Source organism: Indicator indicator, chromosome 4, assembly GCF_027791375.1.
Source record: "Indicator indicator isolate 239-I01 chromosome 4, UM_Iind_1.1, whole genome shotgun sequence".
Taxonomy (NCBI): Eukaryota; Metazoa; Chordata; class Aves; order Piciformes; family Indicatoridae; genus Indicator; species Indicator indicator.
In genome coordinates, this window is record NC_072013.1 from 37987123 (window position 1) to 38006280 (window position 19158).

Below are 19158 nucleotides of genomic sequence, written 5' to 3' on the forward strand. Positions count from 1 at the left end.
CTCCCTCCTTCAAGCAACTCCAAGTTCTGCTACTACCTACCTGACAAACTACAGATCAGAGAATCCTAGAATGGCTCATGTTGGAAGGAAGCTCAGAGATCATCTAACTCCAACCTCCCCTCCATGGACAACACTTGGCTGCCCAAGGGCTCATCCAACCTGGCTTTGAACACCACATGAGAGGAGGCAGCCACAACTACGCTGGGTTGTTCCAGAGTCTCACCACCCTCCTACTGAAGACCTTCTTCCTAAGATCCCTGCTGTGCCTCAGCTTCAAACCATTCCACAGATTTCACTGAAAGCATCTGGGTGGAACAGACCTCAAAGATCATCCAGTCCAACCCTTGACCCAGTGCAGAATCGTAGATTTGTGAGGGTTGGAAGGGACCTCAAGGCTCATCCAGTTCCAACCCCCCTGCCATGGGCAGGGACACCTCACACTACAGCAGGTTGCTCACAGCCACATCCAGCCTGGCTGCAAAAACCTCCAGGGATGAGGCTTCCACCACCTCCCTGGGCAACCTGTGCCAGTCTCTCACCACCCTCATGGGGAACAACTTCTTCCTAACATCCAATCTGAATCTTAGCAATTACCAAAAAGAGATAGAAAAGAGATCCTATCCCAGGGTGCAACTGAGCAGAGTCTGTCCCTGTCCCCTCCCTCTTGACCCCCACCCCTCAGCTATTGATAGACATTGATCAGATCCCTCTCAGCCTTCTCCTCTCCACACTAACCAGCCCCAGGGCTCTCAGCCTCTCCTCCCCAGGCAGTGCTCCAGTCCCTTCAGCATCCTTGCAGCCCTCCCTTGGACTCTCTCCAGCAGATCCCTGTCCCCACGTCCAGTTTTGCTCCCTTCCCCCTAGTCCCCTAGTGCAGGGAAAGCCTGGAATGGTTTCAGAGCTTCTCTGTGGGTTCACTGCTTAATTCCTCTCAACCCTCAGTAAGCACAAAGCCACAACACGAGAGACAGTGCAGCCCTGCGCAGTCACACACACTGTCAGACACTCTCCCTTCCCCTCCCTCCCTCCAGATCTCCTCAATTAAGGTCTTGCCTGGCTCTGCCATTGCTTTCTCGAGCTGGAACCCAGCACCCAGCACACAGCAACCTTTTGTCCTTGCCTGGTCGGTGCAGGCAAAGTTGGGATTTCACAATAACGAGGAGAGTTCCCCCAGCTGTTATTAATCTTTTGTTTTAATTAGAGTACTGAATAAACAGCTCAACAGGATCCTAGTTTAACAGAAGGATAAACAAGAACACTGATGACAAGTTGTTACAACTGCCTTAATGTACCTTTTTGCTTAATGAACATTGGAATATGCAAGAAAGTCTATTTTTTTTTTTGTTTCTTTTTTTTTTTTTGAGGGGAGGGGGAAAGGACACCCCAAAAGAAAACAATTTGCTGGTTGAGCAACAACAACAACAACAAAAAAACCCCAACTTCCTTTTTTATTTTCTCTCCTTTTTTTTCTTCTCCTTTTTTTTTCTCCTTTTTTTTCTCCTTTTTTTTCCTATGATGTTGAAACCAAAGTAATTTATATATAAAAATAAATGTTATGTTCTAAGCAGAACATTTTAGACAATTACATCTGTGCTTAACGACAACAACAGAAAAAAACCAAACAAACCCCCCCAAAAAAACCCAAAATATTGGTCACTCAAGACTAGAATCATTAATATTAATTAATATTTTAAAGGGTTTTATTTCTTTTTTTTTTTTTAAGGTGAGCAGAGTGGATGCAACTCAACACAAAGTGGAGCTCAAAGGATCATCAAAAAAAAAAAAAGAAAGAAAAAAAAGGGGCTGGAAAACAAAAAAGGGACTGAAAAAAAAATTGTCCATTTGGAATAATTAATTAAAAAAATGGGACTGAAAGAAAGAAAAAGAGCAAATTTGTCCATTCAGAATAATTAAGGAATTAAAAATAAATGAATAAAAAAAAAAGGACTGAAATAAAAAAGAGCAAATTTGTCCACTTGGAATAATTAATTAACAACAACAAAGAAAGAACTGAAAGAAAAAAAAAAGAGCAAATGTGTCCATTTGGAATAATTAACTAATTAAACAAACAAACAAACAAACAAAAAACAACAAAAAAGGGACAAAAAAGAAAGAGTAAACTTCTCCATTTGGAATAATTAATTAATTAATAAAAAAGGGACTTAAAAAAAAAAAAGAGCAAATCTGTCCATTTGAAATAATTAATTAATTAAAAAACAAAAATAGAAGAGACTGAAAAAAAAAAAGAGCAAATTTGTCCCATTGGAATAATTAATTAATTAAAAAGAAAACCAAACCAACAAAAAAGAGACTAAAAACAAAAAGAGCAAATTTGTCCAGTTGGAATAATTAACTAATTTAAGAAAAACTCCAAAGAGCAAAGTTGACCATTTGAAATAATTAATTAGTTAAAAAAAAAAAAGGGAGTGGGGGGAAAAAAAAAAGTAAATTTGTCCATTTGTAGTAATTAATTAAAAATAAATAAATAAAGGGGGACAGGGCTGGAAAAAAAATAAAGAGAAAATTTGTCCTGTTGGAATAATTAATGAATTAAAACAAAAAAATTGAAAAAGTAGTGACTAAATGAACTAATTAAATATTTCCAATCCTACCATGGAATGTGACAGCAGAGATGGGCCCAGGGCTGCCCTGGCAGAGGGAAGGGCAAGTTTGAACATCTCAGAACTCGTACCTTACACATTTAGTTAAATATAAACATTTGTTGTTATTTATACATAAAGTTGCTTCCAGAAAAAAAAACAAAACCAAAACCAAAACCCCCCCCCAAAAAATCCAAAAGAAACCTTCCCCCCCAAAAAAAACCACCAACCAAAACCCCAACCCCCCAACAGACTACGAATAAGTGATTTAGTTGCACTTCAAATCCGTTTTGTTCCTCCTTTAGCCAAGTGTGAGCTTTCTTCGTCTCCAGGCCCACTGCCCCTAGTGCACTTGTTTAGTGAAGAGACTTCCCCCTCAGCTGGAGGTTTTTTAAAAGCCTTTTAGAAGAGGCTTCTTCCCCTCCCCCTCCCCACCCCTTAACCTCCCCACTTCACCTCAATGTCCAAAGTGGCCCCGAGTTAATCCCTTTTAGTACGTTCTCAGAGTTTAGAGGACTCGTTTTAGAGCCAAGAACCACCACAAGGCTTTGCTTTTGGGTTGGGTTTGTTTCTTTTTTTTTTTTTCTTTCCTTTTAATCCCTCATGGAAAAAAAAATAAAATAAAAATATAAACTGAACCCAAAATCTCCTTCACAACTCGCAGCTCCCAAGGAAACAGTCAGGCATGGCTAGCACGTGGAAAATGCCAAGGGTCTGACAAGTCTTCCTTGCTTCCTTCCTCCACACCAAGCATCTCCCTCTCTCTCTCTTCCCCTTCGAGCTTGCCACAGAAAGAGCTTCGGCAAATCCCAGTGAGATGCTTCCCGGAAACAAAGATTCGTTCTGGTTGTTGGTCGTCGTCGTCGTCGTCATCGTGGTAGGTTGCATTCAGCTCTGTTTGGCAGCAGGGCTGACCTCATCCTGCAGCTTTATGCTTCCCTCCACAGCACCCACACAGCTCGCCACAGTGGTGGCAGGCCCTCAGCGGCAGGTAGCAGCACATACAGGGAGCCACGAAGGAGAGGGCTACCAGCGCCAGCCAGCGCAGGCAGAACTTGTCGTCGCTGGTGTCGCAGGAGCAGGGGTCGGAGAAGTCTCCTTCCGAGTCTGACATGCAGTGATAGAGCATGCTCTCTGCACACAGCATGCAGCTGACTTGGTAGATGCATCTTTTGATGGGGTCTGGAGCATCCTGGCACTTGCCCCGGCCGTTGTCTTCGTGGTTAAACCTCTCCTGGCAGTAGACGCAGCGGGAGCGCTCCCCCTCCTCTTTCCTTCTCTTGGAGTTCTTAAATTTGGACGAGGAAGGCTGAGTTTTAAATACCACAGAACTCTTGGAGTCTTTCAGGGAATTCGACTTAGTTCCATCCCCACAGGGGTATAAATAGTCGGATTTTTTACTGTCTGCTTTAGAAAAGGGGGGGTGTGAGTCTGCCTCCTCCCTCTCCAGCTCGTTCTTCCACATGTCAGGATGCCGGTAGTCAGCATACCGCCGGATCAGGATGTCCCGAGGGTTTATCCTCACAATCTCATCTTCATCCTGGAAACTGACGTGCCTGAGGGACTTCAGGGGCACCTGAAATGGCAAAGCACTGTGTCACAGGAGGTTAGGGGATGGAAGGGACCTCTGGAGATCTTCCAGTCCAACCCCCTGCCAGAGCAGGAGCAGAGAATCCAGCACAGCTCACACAGGAACACATCCAGATGGGGCTGGAAAGGCTCCAGAGAAGGAGACTCCACAACCTTTCTGGGCAGCCTGTTCCAGTGCTCTGGGACCCTCACAGTCAAGAAGTTCCTCCTCATGTTGAGCTGGAACCTCCTGTGCTGCAGTTTCTATCTATTGTCCCTTGTCCCATCCCAGGGTGCAACTGAGCAGAGCCTGTCCCTGTCCCCTCCCTCTTCACCCCCAGCCCTCAGCTATTGATAGACATTGATCAGATCCCTCTCAGTCTTCTCCTCTCCACACTGAACAGCCCCAGGGCTCTCAGCCTCTCCTCCCCAGGCAGTGCTCCAGTCCCTTCAGCATCCTTGGAGCCCTGCCTTGGAGTCTCTCCAGCAGATTCCTGTCCCTCCTGAACTGGGCAGCCCAGAACTGGATGCAATATTCCAGGTATTTCACTAGGGCAGAGGAGAGAGGGAGGAGAACCTCCCTGGATCTGCTGACACATTCTTCTTAATGCACTCAAAGCAAGACAAGTTTCCTAGAGCAGAGGCCCAAATTTCTGCCTATCTACAACGTAAGGCAGATTAGAAAATTAGGAAGTGTTGGGTTTTGTTTCCTTGCTACTTGAAGATACAAATTCCAGCTCCTTTTAGTGCTAACACAATTCACAGGCTTCTGAAATCACTGAGCCTTCTGCATCAGATTAGGACCGTCAGCTGTGGTACTCCTTCCTGACTTTTTAGTCTCTCAGAAGAGCTTTGGCTGTTTTGGAATCCACATCAAACTCGATGCTGTTCCCTGAACTCCTCTCCAAACAGAGGTTTTCCCATCTCAGAGTGGCAACTGATTCCACAGAGCAGTGGCACCTCAGGTGAATTGGATTTCTCCTCAGTGCTGATCCCCTGATACAGGATTAACTCCCTGATACACCCACTTGGAGTTTCTCCTGTTCTCTAGGAGAAGCTTTCCATTATTCCTACTTCAGGCTTTCAAACCCCCTCAACTTACATAATCATAGAATGGTCTGGGTTGGAAGGGACCTCCAAAGCTCATCCAGTCCAACCCCCCTGCAGTCAGCAGGGACATCTTCTAATAGATCAGGTTGCCCAGAGCCCTGTCCAGCCTTACCTTGAATATCCCCAGGGATGGGGCCTCAACCACCTCCCTGAGCAACCTGTTCCAGTGTTCCACCACCCTCTTGGTGCAGAACTTGTTCCTAACTTCCCCTTTTGCAAGAGAGTATTGAGCTACTTGTTCTCCAAGCTGTATTCCAGGCAAGGATTTTGCCATCTGAAGGAGAGCATTCAGCATTGTGACGAATCATTGGCAGTGGCTTCTGAAGGCATCTCCCCTCAGCTGATAGGAAGTACTTAACCCCACTGTGTTTAAAACCCTGGCAGGCAGACACAGAAGTACTTTTTGAGTTGTCAACTTGTAATGAATTAATCATAACTTAAGATCATTTAGCTCAAAAGGCAGTAAGAAGGAACACATTCAAACCAAACTAAACTCTGCCTTATGGTGAAAGGGCACAGGGGCACAAAAAACTTGAAAGCAGCTAAGGTTCTCCTCTTCCTCTACTCTGCACTGCTGAGGCTGGCTTTGGAATATGGTGTCCAGTTCGGGAGCCCCCTGCCAGAGCAGCAGCACCCAGGGGAGTCTGCACAAGAATGCATCCAGGTGGGGTTGGAAAGTCTCCAGGGAAGGAGACTCCACAACCTCTCTGGGCAGCCTGCTCCAGGGCTCTGGCATCCTCACAGTGAAGTTTCTCCTCATGTTGAACTCAAACCTTCTCTGTTCAAGTTTGTCTCCATTGTTCCTTGTCTTATTCCTGTGCACCACCCAAAAGAGCCTGGCCCCTCCACTTGACACCCACCCCTCAGCTATTGATAGACATTGATCAGATCCCTCTCAGCCTTCTCTTCTCCAGACTAAACAGCCCCAGGGCTCTCAGTCTCGCTTCACAGGGGAGATGCTCAAGCCTGTTGCACCACAAGCACAGGCAAACACCTTCACAAAGCCTTACCTTTGCCATACTAGAGTTGTAATATTTCAGCTGCAAAGCTTAGATCAGGCATTACATAGGATCAGAGGATGTTAGGGGCTGGAAGGGACCTTCAAAGACCATCCAGTCCAACCCCCTGCCAGAGCAGGACCAGAGAATCCAGCACAGGTCACACAGGAACACATCCAGATGGGGCTGGAAAGGCTCCAGAGAAGGAGACTCCACAACCTCTCTGGGCAGCCTGTTCCAGTGCTCTGGGACACTCCCAGTCAAGAAGTTCCTCCTCATGTTGAGGTGGAACCTCCTGTGCTGGAGTTTCTATCCATTGTCCCTTGTCCTATCCCAGGGCACAACTGAGCAGAGCCTGTCCCTGTTCCCTCCCTCTTCACCCCCAGCCCTCAGCTATTGATAGACATTGATCAGATCCCTCTCAGCCTTCTCCTCTCCACACTAACCACCCCCAGGGCTCTCAGCCTCTCCTCCCCAGGCACTGCTCCAGTCCCTTCAGCATCCTTGCAGCCCTCCCTTGGACTCTCTCCAGCAGATCCCTGTCCCTCCTGAACTGGGCAGCACACAACTGGATGCAATATTCCAGGTGAGGTCTCAGCAGGGCAGAGCAGAGGGGGAGGAGAACCTCCCTGGCTCTGCTGCACACCCTCCTCTGAATGCCCCCCAGGACCCCATTTCGAGAAGCTGAGAGTCCAACACCACACAGAGGGCCTCAGTTCTTGTCAGACACTCCAGGCTGTGCTGTTGCAGCAGGCAAGCCAAAGCAAGCAGTGCTGCTGGTGTTGCTCTCTCACCTGGTTGGGCTGGTTAGGCAAACAGGCTCTCCTGCTGCTGAAATCCTCCAGTGCTGAAGGCCTTAAGTTGGCACTGTTGTAGGGGTCACTGGTGACCACAGTGTCCTGCTGGAACAGCTGATCTTTCATCAATGAACCAGAGGTATTTTCTTGAGTAGCCTGCAAGACAGAACCACAACTCCCTTCAAATGATTTTGCATTTGGATAAAACAGAACCAAACCCTCCCCAAGGTCACCCAGAACTCCATTTAATACTCTGCAGAAGGTAGGATGGGCACAAGGACTTTTAAATACATCTTTGACAAGTGTGGGGAGTAGGCTGAGAGAAGTTCTCTTCCCTCATTACTCTGCCCTGCTGAGGCCACATGTGGAGTATTGTGTCCAGTTCTGGGACCCTCAGTTCAGGAAGGGCCTCAGGAAACTGCCTGAGAGTTCCCAGCACAGAGCCACAAAGGTGATGAGGGGAGTGGAACATCTTCCTTATGAGGAGAGGCTGAGGGAGCTGAGGGCTCTGTAGCTTGGAGAGGAGGAGCCTGAGAGGTGACCTCATTGCTGTTGATAAAGATGTGCAGGGGGAGTGCCCAGAGGCTGGAGCCAGGCTCCGCTGGGTGATGCCCAATGCCAGCACAAGGGGTAAGGGTGGGAGTTGAGGCATAGGAAACAGGAGAAAAAATTATTTCCCTGTGAGGGTGACAGAGCCCTGGAAGAGGCTGCCCAGGGGGGTTGTGGAGTCTCCCTCTCTGGAGATCTTCAAGACCTGCCTGGCTGTGTTCCTGTGTGACCTGCTCTAGGTGACCCTGCTCTGGCTGGGGGGTTGCACTGGATGAGCTTTGGAGGTCCCTTCCAGCCCCTGACACTCTGTGATTCTGTGATTTAAGAAGACAACTATTTCAGCCTCAGAAAATTAAAGAGTTCCTGCTCACACAACCTGGGCATCATAGATCCCTGCCTGTAACTCAGTTGCCCAAAGCAGTCTGAGGAATTTTTGAGGAAGGAAAGATTAGCCTCTGAGGTTACTCCTTCCCTAACCATCCACAAGACTGCCAGCATCCACAACTATGCATTGGGAGGAAAAAAAAGGATGAGGCTAAGCAGAACAAAGCTGAGCAGACCTTTGAATACATGAAAAGGAAGATCAGCTGGAAAGGAAGAGAGTCAGACTGGCTCAATTAAAATATCTAATTACAAGAGGTGTGTATTAAACAACTAATGACTGTCTTTGACATCAAGGTTCTATCAGGCAACTTGATGCAAAATTGAGACCATGTGGCAAGGCAATGAGGTATCCACGGGATGTGTGCCACTCAAAAGAAGGAAAGCAAGTCTCTTTGGGTGGAATATTGGCTTGGAAGATGATGCAGATTCTGAAGAGAATAGAAAACCAAACAGTTCTTGTGTTTGAAGCTGAGCTGACTGGGGCTCTAGAGACTATTTGATACAAATCCCATTGGGCTGCCAGAACATTTACTGCATAATCATAGAATGGTTGGGGTTGGAAGGGACCTCCAAAGGTCATCTAGTACTAAACCCAGAGAGAAGGCTTTGGGGAGACCTAATAGTGACCTTCCAGTACATGAAAGGGGCTACAAGAAGGCTGCAGAGGGACTGTTCCCAAAGGTCTGCAGGCACAGCATGAGGAACAATGGTTTGAAATGAGAGCAGAGCAGATTGAGATTGGATGTGAGGAACAAGTTCTGCACCAGGAGGCTGCTGGAACACTGCAACAGATTGCCCAGGGAGGTGGTTGGGGCCCCATCCCTGGAGGTATTCAAGGTGAGGCTGGACAGGGCTCTGGGCAACCTGATCTAGTGGAGGATGTCCCTGCTGACTGCAGCTCTTGGACTGGATGAGCTTTGGAGGTCCCTTCCAACCCAGAGCATCCTATGATTGTGATAAACACTGCAGAGTAGTTTGACACTGGGGTATGAGGGCAAGGAGGATGTTTGTTGCTTTATCAGAACAATCTTCCACAACTGCCATTTGTAACCTCTAAGGAGTGAAGCAGAAAAGATGAAGGAGTAGAATTGCTTTGTTTAGTTAAGAAGAGGAAGTAGTCAAGCCCTCAGGTTCTGGGCTTCTGTTCTGTGCCTTCATCACCTCTTCTGTAGCTGCATCACCTGCTGTGTAGCTGCGTCACCTGTTCTGTAACTGCATCACCTGTCACAGCTGTCTGACTTCTGTCATGTTTGCTTCCTGGGAAGAGAGAGAGCTCTGCACACCCTCAGGTGGAACTATGCCTTGGGGACTGGGTTGGGAGGAAGTTTGGCTCTTTTGGTGTCAAACCAGGCAGTTTGAATGCAGCAGGCAAGCAGCTTGCTCAAGTCAGTTTGCTTCCTTGTTCACAGATTGCCTCAGATTCTTGTCCCCTACCAAATACAAACTTCTTGCTCTAAAACTCAGCCAGCTCCACTGTAAAAAAAAAAAAAAAAAAACTAAAAATCAGAATTTTTTTTTCTTAGAAGTGTTTTTATATAGATTTTAGATACTAAAATGTGTAACTCCTGCTGTTGAGACCTGAAAAATAGAGCAGTGGAGCCTTCATTTACAGAATCATCACAGGATTAACCAGGTTGGAAAAGACCTTTGAGATCATCAAGTCCAACCCAGCACCATCTAATCAACTAAACCATGGCACTGATTTCTTTCAGGCTTTCCTGATTCAGCCATCCTGGGGCTGCCTATAGGCTGCCAACACTTTTTTTTTATTGAAAAAGTTTTGGAGTAATAAGAATTGAGAGCAGTTAAGCTTTGGAGTCTCCTACTACTGGCAGAAGAAAAATTACAGGCAGGGGAGAAAAAAAATTATTATAACTATAAATATATTTATTACTATTATTATTATTATTATTTTTTATTATTATTTCAGGAACATGAAAGGGAAAAAGCCTGCAACTTACAGGCATCTCAAGTGGGTTTTGGTGCATGCAAGGAGGATGTAAATGCTTCCTGTGCCTCATTTGTAGCTGCACTGTATTATTAACATCTGAATTGAGTTTGCCTGTGACCAAACAGAAAAGTTCACAAATGGTTTATATTTGACAAAAAAACACTAACTTGACAGTCATCACTTGTAAGGGAGTGTGATTTACCCTGGCTTGTTCTGATGGAGAAGGAAATGCTACCTGATGAAACACTACAGATTGGCAACACTTAGTGCATTTCATTAATTGCCTATGGGTAGTTCCTAGAAGGAGAAGTCAGACTCTTAGCCATTTGAAATGAATCTAACAATCTCTTGTGCTGAAATCATTTGGGTTTGGTAAAGCTTTTTGTGGAGTATCTTTCAAGAAGGGAGAGGAAATGTACTACATTTTTTTCTCACCACTATCCCTAACAGCCTCTTTGTGTCTGCATCTCTCTCATTTATAGGCTACCAACACTTTTTCCTTTTTTTTCTTAACAGTTTTGAAGTAATAAGAAATGGGAGCAGTTATGCTTTGGAGTTTCCTACTACTGGCAGAAGAAAAATTACAGGCAGGGGAGCTAAAAAAATAGAAGTTCAGCTTGTTCTTTCAGGAATTGTTGCTTTGGGCTTCCTCTCAACATGAATGGGAAAAAGCCTGCAACTTACAGCCATCTCCAGTGGGTTTTGGTGCATGCAAGGATTTATTTTAACTACCATTTTAGCAGCAAAAAGTGCAATGTGAGTCTTATTTTAGCAGAAAAAAAAAAAAAGTGCAATGTGAGACTGATTTTAGGAGCAAAAAAAAAAGTGCACCATGAAACACATTCCCAGCAGCAGGAGCTACTCCTGCATGCACATTGCCCAATGACACAGAAACTCTGGGCTCAAACCACAGGAAGAGCTGCATCCAGAATGAGGAAGAGATGCCTCCAACTATTTTTGGTTTGAGGGATCTGCTAAATGCTTACAAGGAGAAACTGCTGAAGCCAGGAACACACCTCAGAGCTCAAGGCCATGTTACTGAAACCACCAAGCACTACCTAACCAACACACAGGACATGCAGGAGTAGCTCCTCCTGGGAATATCTTTTACAGTGCACTTTTTTTGCTGCTGAAGCAAGTCTCATATTCAGCTTTTTTTCCCCCTAAAGTAAGTTTCATATTGCAGTTTTTGCTCCTAAAATGTCTCAATGTTGCACTTTTTGCTCCTAAAAGAAGTGTTACATTGCACTTTTTTACTCCTAAAATCCCTCATATTGCACTTTCTGACGCTGAAGTAAGTTTCATACTGCACTTTTTACTTCTAAAATCTCTCATATTGCACTTTCTGCTCCTAAAATTTCTCATATTCCACTTTTTGCTCCTAAAATGTCTCAATATTGCACTTTTTGATGTTAAAATAAGTTTTAAATTACACTTTTTTTGCACCTAAAATGTCTCATATGGCACTTTTTGCTCCTAAAATAAGTTATATATTGCACTTTTTCTCCTAAAACATCTCAATATTGCATTTTTTGCTGCTATAAGTTTCATATTGCACTTTCTGATGCTGAAGTAAGTTTCATACTGCACTTTTTACTCCTAAAATCTCTCATATGGCACTTCCTGCTCCTAAAATTTCTCATATTCCACTTTTTGCTCCTAAAATGTCTCAATATTGCACTTTTTGATGTTAAAATAAGTTTTAAATTGCACTTTTTTTGCACCTAAAATGTCTCATATGGCACTTTTTGCTGCTAAAATAAGTTTCATATTGCACTTTTTCTTCTAAAATAAGTTTTTAAATTGCACTTTTTGCTGCTAAAATATGTTTCATATTGCACTTTCTGCTGTTGAAGTAAGTTTCATACTGCACTTTTTACTCCTAAAATCTCTCATATTGCACTTTCTGCTCCTAAAATTTCTCATATTGCACTTTCTGCTGCTAAAATGTCTCAATATTGCACTTTTTGCTGCTAAAATAAGTTTCATATTGCACTTTCTGCTGCTGAAATTTCACACTGCACTTTTTACTCCTAAAATCTCTCATATTGCACTTTTTGATGCTGAAATTTCTCATATTGCACTTTTTGCTCCTAAAATAAGTATTACATTGCACTTTTTTACTCCTAAAATGTCTCATATTGCATTTTCTGCTGCTGAAGTAAGTTTCATGTTGCACTTTTTACTCCTAAAAAGTCTCATATTGCACTTTTTGCTCCTAAAATGTCTGCATATTGCACTTTTTGCTGCTAAAATAAGGTTTAAATTGCACTTTTTTGCTCCTAAAACATCTCATATTGCACTTTTTGCTGCTAAAGTAAGTTTTAAATTGCACTTTCTGCTGCTGGAGTAAGTTTCTTATTGCACTTTCTACTCCTAAAATCTCTCACACTGTACTTTTTGCAGCTAAAATTTCTCATTTTGTGCTTTTAGCTGCTAAATTGAGTTTCATATTGCACTTTTTCTCCTAAGATGTCTCAATATTGCACTTTTGGCTGCTAAAATAAGTTTCACATTGCACTTCCTGCTGCTGAAGTAAGTTTCATATTGCACTTTTTACTCCTAAAATGTCTCATATTGCACTTTTTGCTGCTAAAATGCCTCAATATTGCACTTTTTTGGTGCTCAAATAAGTTTGAAATGCACTTTTTTTCTCCTAAAATGTCTCATATTGCACTTTTTGCTCCTAAAATTCCTTAATATTGCACTTTCTGCTGCTAAAATAAGTGTCATATTGCACTTTTTGCTCCTAAAATGTCACAATATTGCACTTTTTGCTCCCAAAATCTCTCACATTGCACTTTTTGCTACTAAGTTTTCTCATATTGCACTTGTTGCTGCTAAAATGTTTTATATTGCACTCTTTGCTGCTAAAATGTCTCCGCACTGCCCTTTTTGCTGCTAAAATAAGACACTTTTTTTGCTGCTGCAGTCAGTTTCATACTGCATTTTTTACTCCTAAAACACCTCCTGTTGCACACAACCCCCACACTGCCCCAGCTGTTATCAGCTGGAGTGGTCTAGGGGGCAGGATGAGACCTGCAGAAACTCCTCCTCCTTCCTTTCCAGGGAGAAAGCAGAGAGCAGCCAGCAGGCAGACTTTATCCTTGCAACAACCTGCATTGCTCCCTGTCCCCATAGGTCATCCACAGGTTTTATTTGTGTGGTTTTTTGGCAGTTCACCCCCTCCCCCCCCCAAAACTCCCCACACTTTAGAGCAAGCAGGACACTTGCACTTGCTCACACAGGCAGCCCCACAGCTCCCCTTGGCAGTCCAGAAGGGCTCCAGCTAATAAAGGATGGAGGTGCTGAGCATCTCCTCCAGTGCTGACTAGTGGGGCAGACACTGCTGTATGGAACACAAACCTCCACCTTAAAGCAAGACTTTGTGCCCTTCTGCAGGGCAGTTATGCAGGAATGCTTTTATACAGCTCCAACCCAGGCACCACAATCCAAGCTGACTGACTTCCAAGGACAAATTCAGGGGTGGCAGGAGACAGAGAGAGGCATCTGACCTTTGGAAGGCAAGAACTCATGAGGCAGCTCTTTGGAATGCACAACCCTCAGCATGCCAGCCTAGGCACCACAGGTAAGTGGACATTGTCTAACCTGGGGAAAAATCCAAGAGAGGGGGGCACTTGTGATCTTACTGAGCCTCCAAACAGCACAGAATCACAGAAGGTTAGGGGTTGGAAGGGACCTCCAGAGGTCATTGGCTCCAACCCCCCTGCCAGAGCAGGCTGAACTATTGGCACCACCTCGTCTGCCCTGGAGAGCTCATCCTCCAGATTTGGGTAGGAAATGAAGAATTCTGGAGAGGAAATGAGGAGGAATTTCTGTTTTGTGAATCCTAGCATAGGATCAGAGGATGTCAGGGGTTGGAAGGGACCTCTGGAGATCATGGAGTCCAAGCCCCCTGCCAGAGCAGGACCAGAGAATCCAGCACAGGTCACACAGGAACACATCCAGATGGGGCTGGAAAGGCTCCAGAGAAGGAGACTCCACAACCTCTCTGGGCAGCCTGTTCCAGTGCTCTGGGACCCTCACAGTCAAGAAGTTCCTCCTCATGTTGAGGTGGAACCTCCTGTGCTGGCGTTTCTATCCATTGTCCCTTGTCCTATCCCAGGGTGCAGCTGAGCAGAGCCTGTCCCTGTCCCTTCCTTCCTGAACCCCACCCCTCAGCTATTGATAGACATTGATCAGATCCCTCTCAGCCTTCTTCTGTCCACACTAAACAGCCCCAGGGCTCTCAATCTCTCTTCACAGAGGAGATGTTCAAGTCCTTCCATTATCCTTGCAGCTCTCCATTGGATTCTCTCCAGCAGGGCCCTGTCTCTCTTGAATTTGGGAGCCCAAAACTGGACACAGTATTGCAGCTGTGGTCTCACCAGGGCAGAGAACTACAGAGATGCCAGATGAAGATCCTGAACTCTGATTTCTTAATGGAACTGAGAGTTTAGAGCCACAGCAATGCCAGGTGAGTATCCTGAATTTTGTAGTCTTAATTCAGCAGAGAGTTTAGACACAGCCAAACCATGGTTGGCAGAATCAAAAGGGCTTCCTTTGGCCAACACCTCCTGCACCAAAGTGATGCTTCATGACAAGGTCCAAGCCCTGAAACCCCACATTTATAGCACAGACCCTGCCAAGCTGTAAGGAGAGGCCCTGGAAACAGATGCTGTTGTATTGGAAATGCACTGAACTCAAAAGCAAAGATGTAAAAGTTTCCCCCCAGACTAAGTTTGGCCTGTTAAGCACCCAGCCCATTACAGATGTGCAGATGCACACATTCCCCTCTCTTTCCTACTGTCCTGAGCAATGACACCACCCACAGCCAACACCCTTTCCCCTGCACAGCCTCTGCAAAGCACAGCCCTGGTGTAGGCTCCTCAGTAGCATCATCTGTGGAGTAACCTCAGCCAGAGTTTAATGCACAACAGAAAGCTAGGCTGCTCCCAGCTGCTGCTAGAATCATTACTGGCCTATGGTTGCTAAGAATATGGAGTAGTCATCAACTGTTTCAGGACCAGCAGACTGTCAAACCTGCTCTAGGGGAAGGTGTCCCTGCCCAGGGTAGGGAGTTTGGAACTGGAGGAGCTTCAAGGTCCCTTCCAAGCCCTCACGTTCTGGGCTTCTGCCTGACAGCTTCAGTAAGAGTTTCTCTAGTCTCTCTGTTGTTCACCAAGGATGTTAAAATCTCAGCATTAAACCCCACCTGCACTTCAGGTGCTTGGAAAGGTTGCTGAGAGGATCAGAATTCCTGTGAGCTGTTCAGTGAATGCCTGCTGTGCAGGTTGTTTGCAGCACTACAAAAGCCTCAGTCCAACAGAAATACACAAAGGAGTTGGTGCAGAGCTGTCTGACTTCTGTCATGTTTGCTTCCTGGGAAGACAGAGAGAGCTCTGCACACCCTCAGGTGGAACTATGCCTTGGGGATTGGGTTGGGAGGAAGTTTGGCTCTTTTGGTGTCAAACCAGGCAGTTTGAATGCAGTAGACAAGCAGCACACAGCCCCTGCAAAGCCCAGCCTGGCACAGGCTGCCCAGTAGTATCATCTGTGGAGTAACCTAGGCCAGTTTTTAATGCACAATGGAAATCTGGTTTGCTCCCAGCTGCTGCTAGAATAATTACTGGCCTATGGTTGCTAAGAGATACTCTCCATTTTTTTTTTTTGTTAATTTTCTTTTTTTTTTTTTTTTCCCCAAGACTCCTAAAACCCTTTCTGTGCGTGCGGGCGAAAGGATGCTGGGGAAAGCAATAAACCCACTCCAGCTGCAGCTCTCCAGCAGAATTCAAAGCCAGATGACAGCTGGGGAGAAAATGAAAACCAGACCCAGCTTCCCTCCTCTTCTTCACATTTTCTCTCCTCGCTTCTCCCAGTTTGCCAGAGAGAGAATTTGCTTGGGAGAGGATTCAACATTGTTCTGTGAGCACGGTTAAAAATACTCCGCTCTGAGTCAGTTCAGGGACTGCACACCAGGATGGAGGGGAGGCCACATTGCTGTTGCACCCACTCCTTGCTTTTACCTCCCATGAGGCCTGAAAATCTGCTGTTTGATGCTAGCAAACACAAGACATGTTGAAGTGGTGTTTTTTTTTCCTTTTGTTTCTTAGCTGGTTAAAAAATCACACAGGTTGCCAAAATCCCAGAGCCCTTCTGCTGTAGCTGTATCTAAGGCTGATCACAGAATCACAGAAAACATCTGGTTGGAAGAGACCTCCAAGCTCATCCAGTCCAACCCTCCACCCAGCAATAAACCATGTCCCTAAGCACCAGCTCCACAGGTTGCTTGAACACCCCCAGGGATGGTGACTCCAGCACTGCCCTGGGCAGACCATTCCAATGGCTGAGAGCCCTCTCAGTGAAGAAATATTTCCTAGCATCCAGCCTGAACCTCCCCTGGTGCAGCTTGGAACCATTCCCTCTGCTCCTGTCCCTTGCCACCAAGGAGCAGAGGCTGTCCCCTCCTCACTCCAACCTCCCTTCAGGGAGCTGTGGAGAGCAATGAGGTCTCCCTCAGCCTCCTCTTCTCCAGCCTGCACACCCCCAGCTCCCTCAGCCCCTCCTCTAGCCCAGGGGCTCCAGGCCCTTCTCCAGCCTCACTGCCCTGCTCTGGACAGGCTCCAGCCCCTCAATGTCCTTCCTGCAGTGAGAGCCCAGAGCTGAACACAGCACTCCAGCTGTGGCCTCACCTGAGGTGAGTGCAGGGGGATGCTGGATCAACTATTTTCATATTTGGCAAAGAAACTCTGTTACAATCAGGTACCTACTTCTGACATGGGCTGAAAGAGTGCCTAGATTACTCTGAATGTTTTGTAGGGTTTAAAGTGAAAAAATAAAGGTATTTGACGTGCCAACATTGAGTATCCAGGTAAGTGGAAAGTTAAGCATTTGAGCCAACAGTCTGAGCTTGCAGCCTGGACTGCACCAAAACCAGCATGGCCAGAGGTGGAGAGAGGGGATCCTGACCGTCTGCTCTAGTCTGGGGAGACCTCAGCTGGAGTTCTGCATTCAGCTCTGGAGCCCTCAGCACAGGAAGGACATGGACCCAGTGGAGAAGGTCCAGGAAAATGCTCAGGGGGTTGGAGCAGCTCTGCTATGAGGACAGGCTGAGGGAGCTGGGGGTGTGCAGCCTGGAGAAGAGAAGGCTCCAGGCAGACCTAAGAGCAGCCTGCCAGGACCTGAAGGGACCTGCAAGAAGGCTGCAGAGGGACTGTTCCCAAAGGCCTGCAGGGACAGGACCAGGGACAATGGCTTGAAATGAGAGCAGAGCAGATTGAGATTGGATGTGAGGAACAAGTTCTGCACCAGGACGTTGCTGGAACACTGCAACAGGTTGCCCAGGGAGGTGGTTGAGGCTCCATCCCTCCACATATTCAAGGTGAGACTGGACAAGGCTCAGAGCAACCTGATCTAGTGGAGGATGTCCCTGCTGACTGCAGGGGGGGTTAGACTGGATGACCTTTGGAGGTCCCTCCCAACCCAACCCATTGTGTGATTCTTGCTTCCAAAGCTGTTCTACCTCAATATATAAAACATATGAGAGTTTTGTTAGGGATAGCAAGGAAGTGACCAATACATTAAGAACACAAAGCATAACCCTGTGGAAATGAGAGAGATGCAGACACAAAGAGGCTGTTAGGGATAGTGGTGAGAAAAAAATGTAGTACATTTCCTCTCCCTTCTTGAAAGATACTCCATAAAAAGCTTTACCAAATCCAAATGATTTCAGCACAAGAGATTGTTAGATTCATTTCAAATGGCTAAGAGTCTGACTTCTCCTTCTAGGAACTACCCATAGGCAATTAATGAAATGCACTAAGTGTTGCCAATCTGTAGTGTTTCATCAGGTAGCATTTCCTTCTCCATCAGAACAAGCCAGGGTAAATCACTTTACATTCCCTTACAAGTGATGACTGTAAGTTAGTGTTTTTTTGTCAAATATAAACCATTTGTGAACTTTTCTGTTTGGTCACAGGCAAACTCAATTCAGATGTTAATAATACAGTGCAGCTACAAATGAGGCACAGGAAGCATTTACATCCTCCTTGCATGCACCAAAACCCACTTGAGATGCCTGTAAGTTGCAGGCTTTTTCCCTTTCATGTTCCTGAAAGAAGAAGCTGAACTTTTCTATTTGTTTTTTCTCCCCTGCCTGTAATTTTTCTTCTGCCAGTAGTAGGAGACTCCAAAGCATAACTGCTCTTAATTCTTATTACTCCAAAACTTTCTTAATAAAAAAAAAAGTGTTGGCAGCCTATAAGCAGCCCCAGGATGGCTGAATCAGGAAAGCCTGAAAGAAATCAGTGCCATGGTTTAGTTGATTAGATGGTGCTGGGTGATAGGTTGGACTTGATGATCTCAAAGGTCTTTTCCAACCTGGTTAATCCTGTGATGATTCTGTAAATGAAGGCTCCACTGCTCTATTTTTCAGGTCTCAACAGCAGGAGTTACACATTTTAGTATCTAAAATCTATATAAAAACACTTCTAAGAAAAAAAAATTCTGATTTTTAGTTTGGTTTTTTTTTTTTTTTTTTTTACAGTGGAGCTGGCTGAGTTTTAGAGCAAGAAGTTTGTATTTGGTTGGGGACAAGAATCTGAGGCAATCTGTGAACAAGGAAGCAAACTGACTTGAGCAAGCTGCTTGCCTGCTGCATTCAAACTGCCTGGTTTGACACCAAAAGAGCCAAACTTCCTCCCAACCCAGTCCCCAAGGCATAGTTCCACCTGAGGGTGTGCAGAGCTCTCTCTCTTCCCAGGAAGTAAACATGACAGAAGTCAGACAGCTGTGACAGGTGATGCAGTTACAGAACAGGTGACGCAGCTACACAGCAGGTGATGCAGCTACAGAAGAGGTGATGAAGGCACAGAAGAGGTGATGCAGCTACACAACAAGTGATGCAGGTGATGAAGGCACAGGTGATGAAGGCACAGGTGATGAAGGCACAGGTGATGCAGCCACAGAAGAGGTGATGCAGCTACAGAAGAGGTGATGCAGCTACAGAAGAGGTGATGCAGCCACAGAAGAGGTGATGCAGCCACAGAAGAGGTGATGCAGCCACAGAAGAGGTGATGCAGCTACAGAAGAGGTGATGCAGCCACAGAAGAGGTGATGCAGCCACAGAAGAGGTGATGCAGCTACAGAAGAGGTGATGCAGCTACAGAAGAGGTGATGCAGCCACAGAAGAGGTGATGCAG

General features: G+C 45.7%; 1 protein-coding gene across 1 annotated transcript in view; it reads right to left on the reverse strand.

Annotated features, from left to right (window-relative positions):
* Positions 1-3516: 3516 nt before the first annotated feature.
* Positions 3517-19158, reverse strand: part of SPRED1 (sprouty related EVH1 domain containing 1) — an 82511-nt gene continuing 66869 nt past the window's right edge. Inside the window, exons 9-10 of the mRNA XM_054400700.1 lie at positions 7072-7230; positions 3517-4176 (exon numbers count right to left, since the gene is read on the reverse strand). Of these exons, the coding sequence (XP_054256675.1) occupies positions 3517-4176; positions 7072-7230 (819 nt within the window). The remainder of the gene's footprint in view (positions 4177-7071; positions 7231-19158) is intronic.